The sequence below is a fragment of the Mugil cephalus genome, chromosome 14, assembly GCF_022458985.1.
Source record: "Mugil cephalus isolate CIBA_MC_2020 chromosome 14, CIBA_Mcephalus_1.1, whole genome shotgun sequence".
Lineage (NCBI taxonomy): Eukaryota > Metazoa > Chordata > Actinopteri > Mugiliformes > Mugilidae > Mugil > Mugil cephalus.
Window position 1 is genome coordinate 21,158,525 of NC_061783.1, and position 17,951 is coordinate 21,176,475.

Below are 17,951 nucleotides of genomic sequence, written 5' to 3' on the forward strand. Positions count from 1 at the left end.
ACGGCTCATTTGCGGGGGGATCACTTTAACTTTCTGTTTCGATTTAATTCAGGGAAACATGGAGTCCGCCTGATTTCTGACTGTAGCGTCGACGAACCAAACTACTAAGAACAGTTTGGGAGGTTTCCCCAAAACCCTAAAACAAGAACGCAAAACAAACCGGAGCTGCTCCATTTTACGCGTTTCTGTTTACGTCTGGTCACCTTCAGTCAGGTACTGTCGCTGTTGTCGTTGCTGACTTCACAGCAGTGTATCACCATGTTGGGCGAAACGGAGCCACAGTGGTTGTCAGAAGAGGTGAAAACAGGGGTAAGTATAAGATTTTTTTTAGTATATGACAGACTTAGTGGCCTGTTTATGTGCGCAGCTTCCGTAGCCTACTCCTCTCGGGCCACATGCGGAAATTAGTTTCAAGTACGCGGAATTAATACGAAACGTGGGTTTTCCCTGTGTTTGCAGACGACCATTATTGCCATAGAGTTTGATGGTGGGGTCGTGCTGGGGTCTGATTCCCGAGTATCTGCCGGGTAAGTTAGTGCGTTCCTGTTTCTGCGCATGTGCATGTGTTTTTCTCCCTATATGTCCAGTCCTTTATCCATAATCATCATTAGTTTGACATAAGTCATTGTTCAGGTTCTCGAATCATATTTGCAATCCCTCCTCACTCTCTAATATTATAGTACCCAAGTACCCTTTCCCCCCTTTTCAACTTTCTCACCTTACAATCCCATTTTCTTGCATCCAGACAAACGGTGGTGAACCGGGTGATGAACAAGCTGTCTCCCCTCCACGACAAGATCTACTGTGCTCTGTCAGGATCTGCAGCAGATGCTCAGACAATTGCTGAGATAGTCAACTACCAGCTGGATGTCCACAGGTAAAAACACAAATTTAAGACATCATTGCTCTTACTTTACGTTTATTATATAAAATAATGTACTAGTATAAGATGTAGTATATTATAAGATGTAAAAGGCTGTATATTCTTCCTCTCACAGGGTTCTCTTTGATTGCTAAATATTTGGTGCACCCACAGTTCATCAGATGTGGTAGAAAGTTTTCTAAAAGCCTGTTTTTGGATCATTTTTAAGCAGAAATGCAATTATATCATAATCACTGAATGTATTTTGCAGACAAATATCCTCAAACACATTATTATTGCTTCAGTTAAAAGCAACAAATAAATACAATGTCCACACAAACCTAACCTTTTTGTGTTTTTTTTATTTTTTTTAATATCAATGAAGATAGGGCTTCTTTTGTCTATTTGTCTGCTACACAACACCATACTTCACTGAACTGGTATTGAATAGAGATCAGACATTTTATGTTAATTATCTCACTGATAATATACCAGTTTGGATATCGTTGGCCCTGCATGACAACCATTATGAACCTTGACACTGTTTTTTTTATACATTATGTAATGTCATTTTTATTTTGTCAGTATTGAGATAGGTGAGGACCCGCAGGTTCGTTCAGCTGCCACTCTAGTGAAGAACATCTCATATAAGTACAAGGAGGAGCTGTCAGCCCATCTTATCGTGGCTGGCTGGGACAGAAGAGATGGAGGGCAGGTCAGTCACTTTTTTCCAGCCTTCCCCAGGAGGCGGTACTCTGTTGACTGTTGCTTTATGGCTTTCACATAGGGGACACCAGTATTGTCAGATTCCTCTTTTAGTGCATAGTGGTTGGATATTTACTAACCATGAGGTGTTTCCTTGTCCCAATGTGCAGGCTTATAATATATAAATCATGGAAACTAGTCATATGCAAAGCGAAAAGTATATTGGTGCGTGTCAGTGATTCTTTTTGGAGCAATACCCATGCAAAGCTGGCTACAGTGTGCAGAAGAGGGATATTAAAATAAGCATCAAATGGAAAAATACAATTATCGAGAAGAAAGCAAAATCTTAGAAACCCCATGACCTCTACCTCCAATACAACAAGAACAGCCTCAAAAGTATGCTGTCTATTCATAAAATGCTACATGAAAGACGAATACAAAATAGGTTAGGCTAATTAGCTAGTGTCTGATAGTGTTTTATTTCTGATCCTAGCAGAAGGGAGCGGTGTTGGTTGAAGTGTGGTAGCATGTCCCACCACCTCTCATTACCTCCTGCTGTGGACTAGGCTATGTAGCTGGTGTCTGGTTGTATCTTATTTGTGATATAGGCAGAAGGAAGAAATGTTTCTTTGGAGTGTAGTCGCATTCCCATCATTTCTTACATACTGCTGGTGGCTTGGCTAGTTAGTAGCTGACCACTGGCCTGCTGGCTGGTTGGTTCTCCAGTTGGACTGGGCTTCTAAAGGAGTTTTGCCTCAGATCATGGCACAAGGGATCGTAACATCTCGTCCTGTGTATTAATGAATAAGTTTAAATTGCTGGTTGGGATGCTATGTTCAACTTTGATGTAAACTGACAAAACATTACGTTAGAGAGAGCTCCCAACATCGAGACTCGGCTAAGGTTAGAACGAGAACTCACTAGCTAGCTAGCTAACATTAAGTTAACTTAACATTATTTAGGCACTAATATGACTAATAGTAACCATAACTTTGATATACAGTGGTTTATATATGAGTGCCTTGCTAGCTCGACATTTACTAGCTAGCTATCACTATGGCTTAAGCCCATTCTAGCCTTATCTCGGACCAGACGTATGTAACTAGATCTTTTTGTTGAGATTTAGCTGGGAGTGGGGCCTTCCACAATGTTTGATCCACTTAAGGCACTGCTCATGTTATGTTTTTGGTTTCAGGAAGAACACAACACCCCCAGCCAAATGCTTGGAGTACATGGTGTCCCATATACATATGCCAGCCATAGACAGACCTTGTTTACATAGTGATGGTTGCTAGGATGTATGATTGGACAATGACAGTTTGGAGCCGGGGTTTTGCAAAAGGTGGCATCCCTAGCTGCTAACTGTTAATGTGGTTGTGTTATTGCTTCATGATGCTGTTAATAAAATTTCTCATTGTGCCAATATGGATAAAAGATTACATTTCTGTGCTTTGTTCCATTCTCTTGCGATGCACTTTGACCTCCAGGTGTTTGCAACCCTGAGCGGGCTCCTGACAAGGCAACCGTTTGCAATTGGTGGCTCTGGCAGCTCATATGTTTATGGATATGTTGATGCAGAGTATCGCAAAGGCATGAGCAAGGAGGAGTGCCAGCAGTTTGTTGTCAACAGTGAGTTTTAATTTAATTTTTCAATCTTTCTTCTTTTTTTCCTTCTGATAATTAAAAGTGAAAGATAAACATGTTTGTTTATCATGTTATTGCAAAATCATGCACTTCAATCTCTTCACCAGTCTTACCCTTCTTCTTTCTTGTAGCTCTCTCTTTGGCCATGAATCGCGATGGCTCCAGTGGCGGCGTGGCTTACCTCGTCACCATTGATGAACACAGCACAGACGAGAAAGTCATTCTGGGAAATGATTTACCCACCTTCTTTGATCAGTGATGTCTGTTTTCTTTACAATAGCCATGGCTCTATTTTTTTTGTTTGTTTGTTTGTTTTTTCTTGGCACAGCTGTCAGCTACCTTTCTGTCACTAATTCTGTTTGTGAACCAGGAATCTTTGGCAGCCATACCTTTGCTAATGATTTCAATAAAAGAAAAAACAAACAAAAGTATTTGTCTGTCAAGTTTTCATGTGTGTTATATGATCAACAGTTGATCAGTTTTGCATCTTACTATTAAAATAAGCTAACAAGAGGTGATCTCTAGCTAGTTGTTAATTTCAGAGGGGAAGGGCGGACATTTTATTAGCTGTGAATATCAAATGCACTGTTTCCAAGGTCTTTTATGCTGTTGGTGAGTGTCAGAGCCCCTAATGTTCCTCCTTCTGTCTCAAAGTTATGGCAACAGGATTATGTCACCAAATGTTTCCTGCACTTGACAATGATTCTTATGTCAAATAAATTAGATTAGCAACACACCTGCCTGTGCAATTTTGAGTGTGTAGGGTCTAATTATAAACGTTCCTTTACATTTAAGATGTAAGTTGATAAATGGAATTCATCATATCTTCATTAACTGAATTGTGTTGTCTATTAATAAGAAAGTTGCCAAAACAATATAGAAAAGTATAATAATCTAATTTTATTTTTAATTAGAGATTATGATGGTGATAAAAATATTAGAAATAGCTCAATCTTTAAGATCCTGCGTTGTTCCCTTCAGTGCAGTCATGAGCTCTGTTAAGAGTTTCGGGGAAACCCCCTCGTTCAGCCAGAAAATGAAACTGAAAGTATAAAAAACTAAAACGCTAGTGCCTCGGCAGAGCAGGGCATACGAGGACGGCTGCGGCTGAAAAATGGCTGGCAATACAGCAACAATAACTCACAAAGTCGCTGCTTTTATTTTGTCGGTTTGCGTCGACTTTCCCGTCTTTTACGCATCAGGATTTGTTGTAACTCATGGCGTGTTTGGGCATCTTGCGCGTCTCTGGGTCTGCGCGTCTCTCCGGTGGCTGGTTCTTACAACTGTATCGCTGCTCACCCTTGGGGACGTCAAACCGCTGCTGATTCGTGTTATAACAGCATACAGTCTGCTACCTGCTGTGTTTGAGACCGGGGCCAAGGCTCTTTATAATGAGGAGGGCCAGTGTAGCCAGTTACTTGATGTGCGCTGCTGGCTGATGTTTGCCGGAGCGTCACTGGCTGCTGCCCTGTTTTGGGAGATTACCATCCCGGACACCGACGAAGCAGCCGCCGGCAAAGAGCGGAAACAAAAGGCCAGAGTGCTGTTTATGAGGGTCCTGCACCTGTACAGACCCGACTACCCACTGCTGTTTGGGGGACTCGTCTTCCTCTCACTGGCAGTCATCTGTAAGTGCACAACAAATGATCATAGTTTCATTTACGGGGGAAAAAAAGAAGTTGGTAGTTATGATAAAGGAATAGTTTGGACTCCGTGTGAAAAATGTAAATGCTTTTGTGTGCAGAAGACTAAATATAAGAGAATAATATGTTTGTCTGATTTGACCGGCTGATGTATGTGATTATGTCTGTGTGTTACTCTTCTTAGGTGAGATGTTCATCCCATTCTACACTGGGAGGGTCATTGACATCCTTGGCAGTAATTACCAGCAGAATGAATTTCTAAATGCTCTCCTCTTCATGGGCTTGTTTTCTCTGGGAAGGTAAACGGCAACATTTCCCTCCATATTCTCCCCCAAACATGTGTCTTTCTTGTGTCTAACTGTCTTTTTTTTTGATCAACTAGTTCTGTGAGTGCTAGCTGCAGAGGAGGTCTCTTCCTTTGTGCCATTAGCTCCTTCACATGCAGAGTTAAAGAGAAGCTGTTCTGCGCTTTGACCAGACAGGAAATTGGATTCTTTGAGACCATAAAGACGGGTAAGACTGTCATAACATAGCATGTATTGATGCGCACAAAGAACAAAATGTCAACCATGTTAAGGCTGAATAGTGCATGAAGCATTTTTGGACAAAATCTCTGTGTGTAGGCAGTGCAACCTAGGACACAACAGAAGATGATGAGAAACAGACAAGGAGAGATGGACAGTGAAAAAACAATGACAGAATATTTCTTGTTCATTTTATGTGCAGGTGAAATAACTTCTAGATTGTCTAAAGACACCACCCTGATGGGAAGAACTGTGGCTCTGAATGTCAACGTGCTGCTGAGGACATTCATCAAAACAGTGGGCATGATCTCTCTGATGATGAGTCTGTCATGGAAGCTCACATTACTTGTGTTGATGGAGACGCCAATCACTGGTCTCATACAGAACTTCTACGACACTCACTACCAGGTAAAAGCAAGTTAATGTTAAATAATCCCTTAACAGTCAGTCTATGGAGTTGTATGTATGGAACATTCATATATATACAAAAACAGGTATACACAAACTCAGTTCATCAAGTAATCTTTCATTTGAAAGGTTCTTCTGTTTTTTGAAAGATAAATGTCTCTCAGAATAAATGTTAAACTCTTTGTTGTCCAGATTCGAGACGTTTATTTCTTCAAAACCAAAAAGACATAAACTCTAAACTGTAGAGTTTGGAGTTGTCATGTCAATGTACAGATCTCTAATCAGATGATACTACTATCTATACACCATAAATGTTACTTGTGACTCATTCCTATTATTGTATGAGCTTAGCTAAATAAGGATTTTCATACGGTAAATCTCTGTTGCCTTCTTCTTAATTCTTCCTCAGAGGTTGTCGCTGGCAATGCAGGACTCAATGGCTCTGGCAAATGAAGCTGCCAATGAGGTGGTGTCGGGCATTCGTGTGGTACGGAGCTTCAAGACAGAAAAACATGAAGCTCGGCGCTATGACAAGCGCTTGATGGACATACACAACCTCAAGACTCGCCGGGACATTGTCTCAGCTGTTTATCTGCTTGGACGAAGGGTGAGACGTTTCATATTTTGGTGATTATGTGGTGGAGAACCGTGCATTATTGCATATCACCTTATTTAACAATATTTGTTCTTGTGTGTGTATCTATAGTTGACAGGGTTGGTTATGCAGGTGCTTGTGTTATTCTACGGCCGGCTTTTCATCCAGAGGGGACAGATGACGACTGGCAACCTAGTGTCCTTCATCCTGTACCATTCAGACCTGGGGGACAACATCAGGGTATCCCATCATACTTTGTGAATTGTTGTCATTCAACTTGTGATTATAAGCATTTAAGTTTAGAAGGTAACCCACTATCAAAGAGGTGGTTGCTTTGAAACAAGGAGTTGAACTTCCACCTCCTCATAACCCATTTAAAGTAACTCTGAGTGTATATTCTCTGTATATGTAAACATGACTTAAATGATCAGTTTACCAACCCGGTTCTATTGACGTCATCTTCCAGACACTCATCTACATCTTTGGTGACATGCTGAACTCTGTGGGGGCGGCTGGGAAAGTGTTTGAATACCTGGACCGCAAGCCTCTGGTCAGCACGGATGGAAAACTCAAACCTGATCAGCTGAGAGGACAGATCAGCTTCCGCCAGCTCAACTTCAGCTATCCTTCAAACCCAGACAAAACAGTACTGCAGGTAAAAGGCTTCATAGATGGGCTGATTTTTTTAATTTCACAAAAAATACTGAAATAGAATAGAATATAAGAGAGAAACGAAGGGAATTAAATAACTTTAAACTTCAAACACTAAAGAACTTGCTTATATGTCATGTATGATTTTCCTCAGGACTTTTCCTTGGAGCTGAAGCCAGGTAAGATGACAGCCCTGGTGGGTCCGTCTGGAGAAGGAAAAAGCACCTGTGTGAGTCTGCTGGAGCGTTTCTACGAGTCTCAGAGTGGAGAAATCTTGCTGGACAGTGAACCACTGAAATCCTATGACCACCGTTTCCTCCACAAGAAGGTCATTATTAATCATTAGTGCCTTTTCTGATGAGCCTCCGTCTCCAGTATTTTTTATAGTTTTTGTTATTTGTCAAATTGAAAGCAGCTGAAAACACTACGTATTTATCTACACATACTCTCTTACCATGTATATAAGATAATCCTTTAACATGAGATACTACTTTTATTTAATTTCTGCTCAATAAAAGAGTTAAGAGGAAATTCTCAAAGGGGTTTCTATAATTTTGAGAATGAACTGATTAAATTATGATATGTAAGAACAATTTTCTAAACTGTTAATGTATAGTCACAACATATATTATTCTCCTAGTCAGTCTGATCAGAGTGTGTTTAACAGATTGCCGTGGTGAGCCAGGAGCCTGTGCTCTTCTCTGGCTCTATCAGAGACAACATCGCCTACGGGCTTGCTGGCTGCTCATTGGATGACATCGAGGAAGCAGCACGCAAAGCCAACGCCCATGACTTCATCAAGCAGCTGGAGAAAGGCTACGAAACAGGTAAACTGTTTTGCATGGCTGAACGCGGACATAAAGATCTGCTTTGTGTGAGGAAATTTGGGTGAATGATCTCACCTTGAGAACACTCGTGTAGATTGTTTGAAATAAAGTACATTATCTTTTCTTAAAGGGTTAGAGTCATTCATGCCTTTCTGTATCTGCTTTACTTTTAAATACTTTAATGTAACTTTCTCAGAGGTGGGTGAGGGTGGTGGACAGTTATCCAAGAGTGAGAGGCAGCGGATCGCTATTGCTCGAGCTCTGGTCAGAGAGCCCCAGGTCCTCATTCTGGATGAAATAACCAGCTCACTGGACACCGAGAGTGAAAATAAGGTATGTTTAAACTTCTAAGACAGATCACTGAACCAGAAGTGTCACTTTATCTGTAAGTGGTTGATTAAAAGTATTCACTAGCAATAGTGAATAGCAATTGTAATCTTCATATATTTCATGCTCAGCGTTCACAGATTTAAAATTGTAAATAAAATTAACTTAAAAGACTAAAGTGCTTTGTGAAATATGATTTGTTTGTTTGCCTAGTGTCATTGGAATGTTTTCCCATGCCTGACAGCCACGCAAACCAAATGTTTTAATTCATCACATAAATATGTCAGTCACTGGTCTTGTGTTGACGACATATAGATATATTTTTTCTACCTGCTGTCTGCATCCTGGCCAATGGAAATGTGTAAACATATACATATATTTAAATGCAGAAGCATACTCATTTCCTTACAACTTCTATATTCCTATATTTTTTATTCTTTAGTCTGTGACGCTGAACGTCTCTGCTGCCGTTAACAAAGAGAATTTCCCCAGTGCAGGATTAATAAAGGCTTATCTTATCTTATGCAGGTGGTTTTCCTACGTCCTCTGCTTTAGCCTAAAAAAAGATAACAGGCGGAAACATAATGAAAAATTCTAAATATTTCTGCCTCCACAGGTCCAGCAGGCCTTGGCTCGTTGCCCCAACCAGACCCTTCTGGTGATCGCTCACAAGCTGAAGACCATCGAGAAGGCGGATCAGATTGTTGTCATCAACGGGGGCAAAGTTGAGGAGCAAGGGACTCACCAGGAACTGATGGACATGAAGGGGAGTTACTACAAACTGAGAGAGGAGCTCTTCACTGAGGCAGAGTCTTAAACTACCGTGGTGACATTGTACCTTGATGTACTTGGAGATGTTTTTATTCGGTCAGACTGTGTTTGGAGTAGTACTAACTGCAGCTAGCCCGGTGTAAATGTGTCGGAACAAGCTGGAGTGTGTGTAAATAATAATAATAATTCAATTTGTTGTGTATCAATAGTAAAGATTCAACTGTGTATATATACTTTTTCAGAATCAGTGGTTCTTATTTATATTACAGATGTTGATCAAATCACATGTATAGGTGATTATTTCTGAGATCTGCTGCATGCCCTGGTTTTCGCTAATGAGGAGAATGAATGTTTGAAGCCGTGCACCATGTACACCATAAACTGTAATCATCAGAGGGCTCAAAGGCTGTTTATGGTTATCAAATCCAAAATAAAAGTTTGACCAACATCACCAGACATGTGTCTGAATGTGTTCTTTTGAGTTGAATTTGTCATGTCTTTTGTTGAGTATTTGCTTGTTCCAAATACAAATACTAAAGGAGACGCTTGCATTAAGAATAAAACATTTAAATAAACGTACACTGTACAGAAGAGAAACAAACTGATTAAATTAAGTGACATGATTCAACCTGGTAATAACGATTTTAATAATTATATGATTCATTTTCTAAATCTAGAATATGTTCAGCTGATCACAGTAGTAATCTGAAGGCTTTTTTAATCACATTATCAGTCTCTGTGGCTCTGGTTTAAGCCACCAAACAACATTTTAGGCAGAAGATGAAAACGAAAGAACAACCGAACATTGCTGAGCATAAAAATGTAAGGGTTGGGTTTTATTGTCTGCACTGAGCTGGGAAGTCCCTGACTATCAACAGCGTGTTTTACTTTGTGGCGGTGAGGCTTTTTGGAAAGTTGCCTGGTGATAAGTGTCATAAAAACAGAAGGCACGCTGCACTATGTCAAAACACCAACACCCTCTATCGACAAGACAAGAAATCTGGCTCAGTTCAGGTAACGATTGTCGCCATTTTGTCAAGACTTGTGTCCACAAAATGGTGACTGATGTCACGTGTCTCGCATGGGACGCACAATTAGTTCACCAAGATTTTATTAATTGCAAGATTCATTTTTAAATTTTGATCATGAAAGAACAACTGTGCTGAAAGTGCAGGTGAAATGTTGATTTTAATATGAAGTGAACAAGATATTACACTAAAACAAATCAAATAATAATCAAAGTTAACATTTCTATTTTAAACTTCTCTTGCATGACCTTTCATGTAGTGTGCTGCACAGACTGAACTAGTTTATAGTTAATTTTCTTTTAACTAATACAGCTGAATTTAGTTTAATTTGGCACATTTTAGCTTTAACTGGAGGATAATAAATCTGTTTTGAAGCAGAACCCTGGTCTTATATTTACTGTTATACTGCACACGTTAATAAAATGCTGAAAACTGCCTGGAACTGTTGTTTTAAAAAAGTGACTATTTGGAGTTAAAGTGTGCCCATCAGGCACTGTGACTCATCATTAAACTTGGCTGCTTCCCATCAGTAATTGAAGCCGCCCGTGGGCAGGCACAGAGCCGACGTTCGCCGCCATCTTAAGTTGAAACTTTCAAAACAGACAACACAAAATGGCCGGCGCGGTGAGAGGGAGAAAGTTAGAAAAATGGGCTGTTACGGCAAATAAAACATGATCTAACAGCTATGTGACTGTCTATCAGTGTGATATCATAGGAGAGAGGGTCATGTGTATCCTCAACAGTCAGTGTGCACCTTTATCGTACATTAGTGCGTCTTTCTCTAGTTGGACATAAAGCGCGCGCCATGAAGCCTTTGTCTAACCAGTTCTACACCATGCCACTGCACAACTTTACCGAGCTGGAAAGTCCCTCTCTGTTCTTTCTTTCACTTTCTTTCTCTCCTAGATTCAGTTGTTGCCTAACTCAACCAAACTGCTGACACACCCAAGCATTGTGTCCCTTCTGCCTTTTATACACATGGTTTGTATTGCTCCTTTTTCAGGAGCTGTCACAGTTTTATATTTGATCCAACCATGTTTAAAGTGATATTTAAAATGGCTGGATTGTATGAACGTTTCTCTGTAATGTCTGTATTCATGTCAAGCTCTAGAGTCGCTGTTAAATCCAGAGCAACACTTAAACGTCCACTGACAGTCAATGAAGAACTGGCTTTCAGAACAATCAGACTTGAGTCCTTTTCAGGTTTCATCTCTGACAGAAGAGCCAGCTGTCCTGCAAACATTTCTGCTGTGCTTCAGTTAATGCGTCATGAAACCAGGCCTCTCCCCAAATTAGGTCAAGTGTGCGAAACTATCAAAGTAACAAACCTATTAAATGTTTTATAATATATTTTCCAGTTAGAGCCTTAGATCCTGCTGAGTCATCTTTTGAAAAAAAGAAAGAAAAAGAAAGAAGTCAGGTGATGGATTAGCTTCTCTGTAGCTCGATACTTGCTTCTCTTTTCTCTAAATCAAAAATAATAGAGGAACCAGTGCAGCACGAGGCACAACAGAAATGATTAAAATGTAGCGTAGCTTCCACAGCTCATCTCACTTTGACATACGTTTAAAACACGAGTTAGAATAGAATAGAATGGACAGGGAAATATGTTAGACTGTTGAGTGAAAAGATGATTGTGAAAAGTCCTAAGTCATAATAATAATGTTTACTGTTTGGCAGTAGTGATAACTACATCCAGTATCTGCAGCAGTATTTTACATTGTTTTAGAGACAGGTAAACCCCCACTAACGTTTGTGAATCCCCTGACTTCCCCTGGTGAGAATGACAATTCCAACTATTACAGTTGATATGTGGTTTCATAAATTGATGGTGGTAAAAGAAAAAAAAAAAAAGCTCATACGATCATCTCAGGGAAGTCCCGGCCAGTGAACAAGGTAAAGACATAAACACTGATCTGAAGTCTGCCTTTGTGTTCAGAAGTCAGAACCAGCAGAAAAGAAACTGATCTCCTGTCAGCTACAAAGAGCCAAACCCTGTGATCAACCTTTTGCTGCGGTGTAATAGCGACACTCTTGACTGGGTTTGGCGCTGTTACCAACAGTCATGTGTTTTCCTGGAAGCCTGATTGCAGCAGCCTGGCGAAAGGGGATTTTCAGTGAGCTCAGCTCGGAGTGAGGCATTGCCCTTGACTGCCATCTAGTGACGACAACGAAACAAAAGTGCAAACAAAAATAAAGAGAGACAGCCACAACGAGACGTAGTTATCAACCGATCAGTTACAACGTTAAAACCACTGACAGGAGAAGAAAATGGCTGTGACCAGTCTGCTGGGAAACGTCTGGACCTGGCATTCATTTGTGTGGATGTTACTTAGACATGTAGAACCCACCTAGACCATGACAATGGATGCAGCCTCACACAGACACACACAAAAACGCAAAAAACAAAACAAAAAACAAAACAAAACAAACATGAAGAACAGCACAAGGTGTTGACCTGGCCTCCAAATTCACTAGATACCAAACAGATCAAGTATCTGTGGGATGATCCATAGTGGACCCTCCCCTCAGGCCCATGTCCATTCTCTGATGAGCCACAAGGCACAAGGGAGGCCAACACGATGGTCATAATGTTATGTCTGATCAGCGTAAGTTTTATTGATTTGTAACAGTTTTTACAGTCAGTTGAAGAACACAGGTTTTGTGTTGTGGGAGATCCCACGTGCAAAGGAAACCACATTCAAGTGTGCAGGTAAGTGACAACATCTGAAGGCACCCACAAGGGCTGAAAACACAAACCAAAACCAAACCATTCTCACATGTTGACTCAGTGCTCAAATCCTCTTGTTACAGAAGCAATACTGTGTTTTAGTTTTGAGTGCATGAGTCATTTCAGCCAAAAGGGTTAAAACACAGACAACTGAGAGTGGGCTGATGCAGCTGAGTTTCCATTAGAGTTCAGTCTCTCAGTTTCCACCACAGCAGCAGAAGATTCCCAGGATTTTATGTGACGTAACATAACCAGCAGCAACCCAAATGCTTGTCTCGGCATTTCCAGAAAAAAAAAAAAAAAACAAACAAACAAAAAAAAACACGTGACTTCTTGTAACTGAGCCTGGCGGATGAGATGTAGCAAGTTAACTGCGCAAGTCGCATGAAACTATTTGAATGATAGACCTCGAGTGCCCCCAACTGGGAAAAAGAAATAAATGAATGAGACGCACGCAATGCACAAGCAATCAAACATGCTGTACTAACAGATCTCTAATTATGAGAACATTCTTATGAAGCAGTGTCCAAAACCACTATTTTAAATTTAACCTCAATGCCATGGTGGAAAACCCTTCACCATTGCAATTATTGTTCTTCTTTGCATAATTTTATACAAATCTATCTTCTTGAAAACTGTCTGTAAAGGAAGGTTTAAATCAGGATTTTATCGTGTAACCTGGTTGATGTTGTACTGGGGTTGTTATTGTGACAAACTGTGAGTCGTGAGCTTTTGTATAAGTATGTAGCTTTTTTCAGGCCTTTGGTGTAACTGTGGTTTTGGTTTCACATTATAGAATCTGCACTCTAAGCAACACCTTACAGTCTGTCATTTTAGTGGTGGTGTACAGGAAGAGTATCCACAAGGAAACCACAGGCTTGTAAGTGAAAGAAAGCTCGGTGAACCTATAAGACCACATCATTCACAAAACTGAAGAGTCATGACCTTTAAGGAACACTGATCAAAATGTTAATGAAAACTTCTCAGGGAATAAACTTTTTTTTACCATGCATGGTAAATGTGCACAGGATAATTGTTGTAAGTAAGTGACATTATATGATTACTATTCAGTCTGATAATATGTACAATATATGGAGCATTGAGCATTTCCTGTTCCACTGCTGGTTTGTGAAGGTGTTAAAAAAAAAGATATACTTTATCTAATACATCTAGTACCACATACAATCTCTAGAAAACAAGTCTCTAACTACAACACTGCTATAATCCGCCATAATCCTGAATACCAACATTCTCACAGATTATCATCAATTTTCAAACCTGTTTTAAAACCCAGCTCTCACACTATACTGACACGTGATTTTCTGGTCTTAATACTTCCCATGTTCATATAAAGACTTTCTTATTATCTTTATCTGAAGCTGATTTTAGGTGTCAGCAGTCAGAGCTACTCATGTCAAGTGGATCTTCTAAAGAATTTTGTGCTTCCACACACATTGTTTTCACTAAACTGCAATGGAGGAACAGGAACTAGAAAGGAAAAAAAATTAAGGTAATACTGTAGAAGTGTCCTTGCTTTATTTTGTTTGGGACATTAAAGTGATTTTAAGGTTCAGTTCAATAATTACTACTTTAGGAATCACATAATGTGAAATAATTAAGTAAATTTCATGAACAAGGTCATTTTGTACTTATTAAGCATGATTTAAAAATCATGGAGCGAGGCAGTGATATCAACGTTTCCTAAGGAGGGCAAAGACAAAGGGAATGTAGTTCCTATAGGCCAATATCCATTCTGTATATGAACTATTTGCCTCAATTATGGCCAAAAGGATGGAAAATATAGTCTCTGAAATGATAGACACGGACCAAACAGGGTTTGTCCACAAAAGACAAACACATCATTTAATACCTTATTATCTGTCTGAATTTGTCTACAAACACCACATGGTGTCAACATTATATGAGACTGATGCAGTTATATTCGAGAGTTTCTGAACCTACTTACTGGTGAACATCATGTTTATTATGAAGTTCTATGTAAAGGCCACCAGATGGCGACATTACACAATACATTTCAACAGTTAGGAAAGTGAAAATTGGTGGCTAGGCTAATTAGCTGGTGTTTTCTAGTGTTTTATTTCTGATCCTACCAGAAGGGAGCAGTGTTGGTTGAAGTGTGGTCGCATGTCCCACCACCTCTCATTACCTCCTGCTGTGGACTAGGCTATGTAGCTGCTGTCTGGTTGTATCTTATTTCCGATATAGGCAGAAGGAAGAAATGTTTGGTTGGAGTGTACTCACATTCCCATCATTTCTTACCTACTGCTGGTGGCTAGGCTAGTTAGTAGCTGACCACTGGTCTGCTGGTCGGTTCTCCAGTTGGACTGGGCTTCTAAAGGAGTTTTGCCTCAGATCATGGCACAAGAGATCGTAACATCTCGTCCTGTGTATTAATGTATGTGATTAAGGATAATATTTGGGCAACACTGATTAGTTGAGATGCAGAGAAAGCATTTGATTTGGAATGAGGCTTCCTTTACCAGGTACTAAAACGATTTGGTTTTAATCACTTTGCTCAACCCCCACTGCCAGAATAAAAATCAATGTCTTAACTCATTCCATCAAGTTGGAGAGAGGTTGTCGCCAAGGCTGCCCACTAAGCCCCGTCCTCTTTACACTCTTCATAGAGCCCTTAGCTCAGGCTATAAGAGAGGACCCTGAGGTTAAAGGCATTTCAATTGGAGACAACAAATACAAGATAAGTCTATATGCAGATGACATTTTGCTCACTTTGACTGACCTACAGAGACATGCACCCAAATTGATGTTCCTTTTCAGACTATTTGGCTCATATTCTGGAGATATCTGAGGATGACTGGATAATCATATGGGAAAATCAAGTTAAAACCACCAACTCCAGAGCTTGCAAGAATTCTGGTGGAAGAACTTAATACGACTTTTTGTGTCACTCTCAAACGGGAATCTAAACATTGTGGTTACAGTGGACAGGGTAAATGCTGGAGACAATGTGGATAGTCTATGGCTGACCAATTCCATATATTCTGGGCCTGCCCCCTCATTCAACCGTATTGGCAGGATCTCGTAGGAGAATTCAATCAATCTTTGGTTTAGAAGTCAATTTTTCATTTGACAGTCAGTGCGTTTACATGCAGAGCTTAATCGAGCTATGCTCAATATTCGACTTTCTGACTACAGTCCTTGTCCCAGTTTACATGCAGCGCAAGAAAATCGAATAACTGTTCTCCTCTTCCACACTAGGTGGCGATAAGTGTCTTTTCAGCGGGATAATACCGTTACCTGTTAATACGGCCCGATTTCCGGTTGACCTATTACGCGATATAACAAACAAGAGTTGTTCATGCAGTGGACCTGTTCGCACTACTTCTGGTGCAGGTAAGACCCGCACTATCCCTCAGACGGTTCTTCTAGTGGCTCCGTTTCTCTTCTTCTTCTTCTGCGATTGGCTTTCTTGGATGTTGTTGTTCCAGGGTCACACGCCAGCGCAGCGGTTGTGGAGCATGCGCACACGCATTATCCGATGAAAACTCCGATTCACTGTATACATGGCGGAGAAAACCCAATTCCAATCGCATTATCTGGGCGTCTCAATTGGATAATGAGAACTCTGTTTTTAATCGGAGTAACGTGTTTACATGCACTTTAGTTCTCCTGTTATAATCCGATTTTTTTTCACGTGCATGTAAACGTACTGACTGTATTTGGGTAAAATCCCGACTGGCCTTGCGGCCCAGGATAGCTAGCCTATCACTATAGAGTGCTCTTGGCTGCAAGCAGAAGGCCATTACAAAGAAATGGCTGCAGACAAATCTGCTATTAAGGAAGGACTGGATTACCAATGTCAAGAAAATACAGTACATGGAAAAATTGACCTTTACCTCAAGATTACAGTCTGAGCATTACACAATGAACTGGGAAAAGTGGACTTCATACCTTTTAAACTGTAACCCATTGCCTGAGTGAACAATCATTCCATTATATACTACTGTACGGCCTTGGTCAACCCTGTCAACCTGACTGCTCGTTGATATTTTGTTTGTTTTTGTTGTTGTTTATACTTTTATTGTTGAAAAAAGAACTGAAAACTCATTGAAAAGAAAGTTTAAAAAAACAAACATGATTTAAACATAGCAGATAATGTGCCATTATAATGTTTGATGTTTGTAGAGTAGAAATACTCAGTTAAATACCAGGCTGGGAGCTACCCTTCCCTTGCCATAAATTCTACCTTTAAGAGCAACATGATTAAATAATACAGACAACAAGTCTGAATAATCTTGTTGTTACTAAATGATCTGTCTGAATTTGTCTACAAACACCACAGCGTGTCAACATTATATGAGATTGATGCAGTTATATTCGAGAGTTTCTGAACCTACTTACTAATGAACATTGGTATGTTTATTATGAAGTTCTATGTAAAGGCCACCAGATGGAGACGTTACACAATACATTTCAACAGTTAGGAAAGTGAAAATTTAAAATAGTCAGTAGATGGCGTTTTACCACCGTCTCCTACTGCAGACGTCAACAGAAAAACTCGGGGGTTGCTGGAGCAACAGAAACAGAAAATAAAAACTCATTTTTTTTCTTGTTTTGCTTATAGGACAAATCACATGTTTTTTTTTTTTATTATCATGTTGTTACAAATGAAGACTAATCTACAATTAGTATATCATCATTAATAAAAGAGCAATCTTAATTCTAGGACAAGTTCTTTTTCCCGGAAAGCACTATTTAATACTATTAGCTAAATCCTGATCCAATCAACAGCTGTGGCAGCATGGTTAGTGCATCTGGCTCATATCTAGTCTTAAAGACATTGATTCAAATTGATTGTTTGTTTAAAATGAAATTAAAACTCATGGCATCCTTAAAATCACACATTAGAACTTTATGATACCTCATTATATGTTTTTATTTATTTATTTAGAGTTTTGTGGCTATTAATAGCGCAAAGTGTAACAACTGATCTCAGAAGTCATGTGCACAAAATGTAATTTGAACAGTGGAGTGAAACTTAAAATGTTCAATGTCATGACAATACATAAGGTGTCCTCTGCCTGAAAGTGATATAATAGCGCAGAATGTATTTATCGAGCATCAAAATAATTGAACTCTTCAAAACGTCTGCAAAATGAAGGCAGTGAAGGTATTAATCTGTAAAGCTGTTGTAGTTTAATAAATAAAACAGCCGGCACAAGAGAAACATCTACCAGTAGTAGCAGTTAGACT

At 39.8% G+C, this 17,951-nt stretch overlaps 2 protein-coding genes across 2 annotated transcripts; both read left to right on the top strand.

Moving 5' to 3' along the window:
* The first annotated feature begins 23 nt into the window (after positions 1 to 23).
* psmb9a (proteasome 20S subunit beta 9a) lies at positions 24 to 3,639 on the top strand. Its single transcript, XM_047604815.1, has 6 exons — positions 24 to 309; positions 460 to 527; positions 746 to 877; positions 1,448 to 1,577; positions 3,055 to 3,196; positions 3,343 to 3,639. Exons 1-6 carry the CDS (start codon positions 259 to 261, stop codon positions 3,468 to 3,470), a joined length of 651 nt encoding a protein of 216 aa, XP_047460771.1. The 5' UTR covers positions 24 to 258; the 3' UTR covers positions 3,471 to 3,639.
* A 615-nt stretch (positions 3,640 to 4,254) lies between these two features.
* Positions 4,255 to 9,411, top strand: tap2a (transporter associated with antigen processing, subunit type a). The gene is made up of 11 exons (XM_047604810.1): positions 4,255 to 4,839; positions 5,039 to 5,153; positions 5,237 to 5,367; positions 5,581 to 5,786; positions 6,196 to 6,393; positions 6,493 to 6,621; positions 6,848 to 7,036; positions 7,187 to 7,360; positions 7,700 to 7,859; positions 8,056 to 8,192; positions 8,803 to 9,411. Exons 1-11 carry the CDS (start codon positions 4,326 to 4,328, stop codon positions 9,001 to 9,003), a joined length of 2,154 nt encoding a protein of 717 aa, XP_047460766.1. The 5' UTR covers positions 4,255 to 4,325; the 3' UTR covers positions 9,004 to 9,411.
* Positions 9,412 to 17,951: the final 8,540 nt, after the last annotated feature.

Bases quoted from the DNA above. Each gene is read 5' to 3' on its own strand.
- psmb9a (XM_047604815.1), top strand. From the start codon at position 259: ATGTTGGGCGAAACGGAGCCACAGTGGTTGTCAGAAGAGGTGAAAACA. The intron at 528-745 runs GTAAGTTAGTGC...TCTTGCATCCAG, and splicing joins GATTCCCGAGTATCTGCCGG to ACAAACGGTGGTGAACCGGG. The intron at 3,197-3,342 runs GTGAGTTTTAAT...TCTTTCTTGTAG, and splicing joins CCAGCAGTTTGTTGTCAACA to CTCTCTCTTTGGCCATGAAT.
- tap2a (XM_047604810.1), top strand. From the start codon at position 4,326: ATGGCTGGCAATACAGCAACAATAACTCACAAAGTCGCTGCTTTTATT. The intron at 5,787-6,195 runs GTAAAAGCAAGT...ATTCTTCCTCAG, and splicing joins TCTACGACACTCACTACCAG to AGGTTGTCGCTGGCAATGCA. The intron at 7,860-8,055 runs GTAAACTGTTTT...TAACTTTCTCAG, and splicing joins GGAGAAAGGCTACGAAACAG to AGGTGGGTGAGGGTGGTGGA.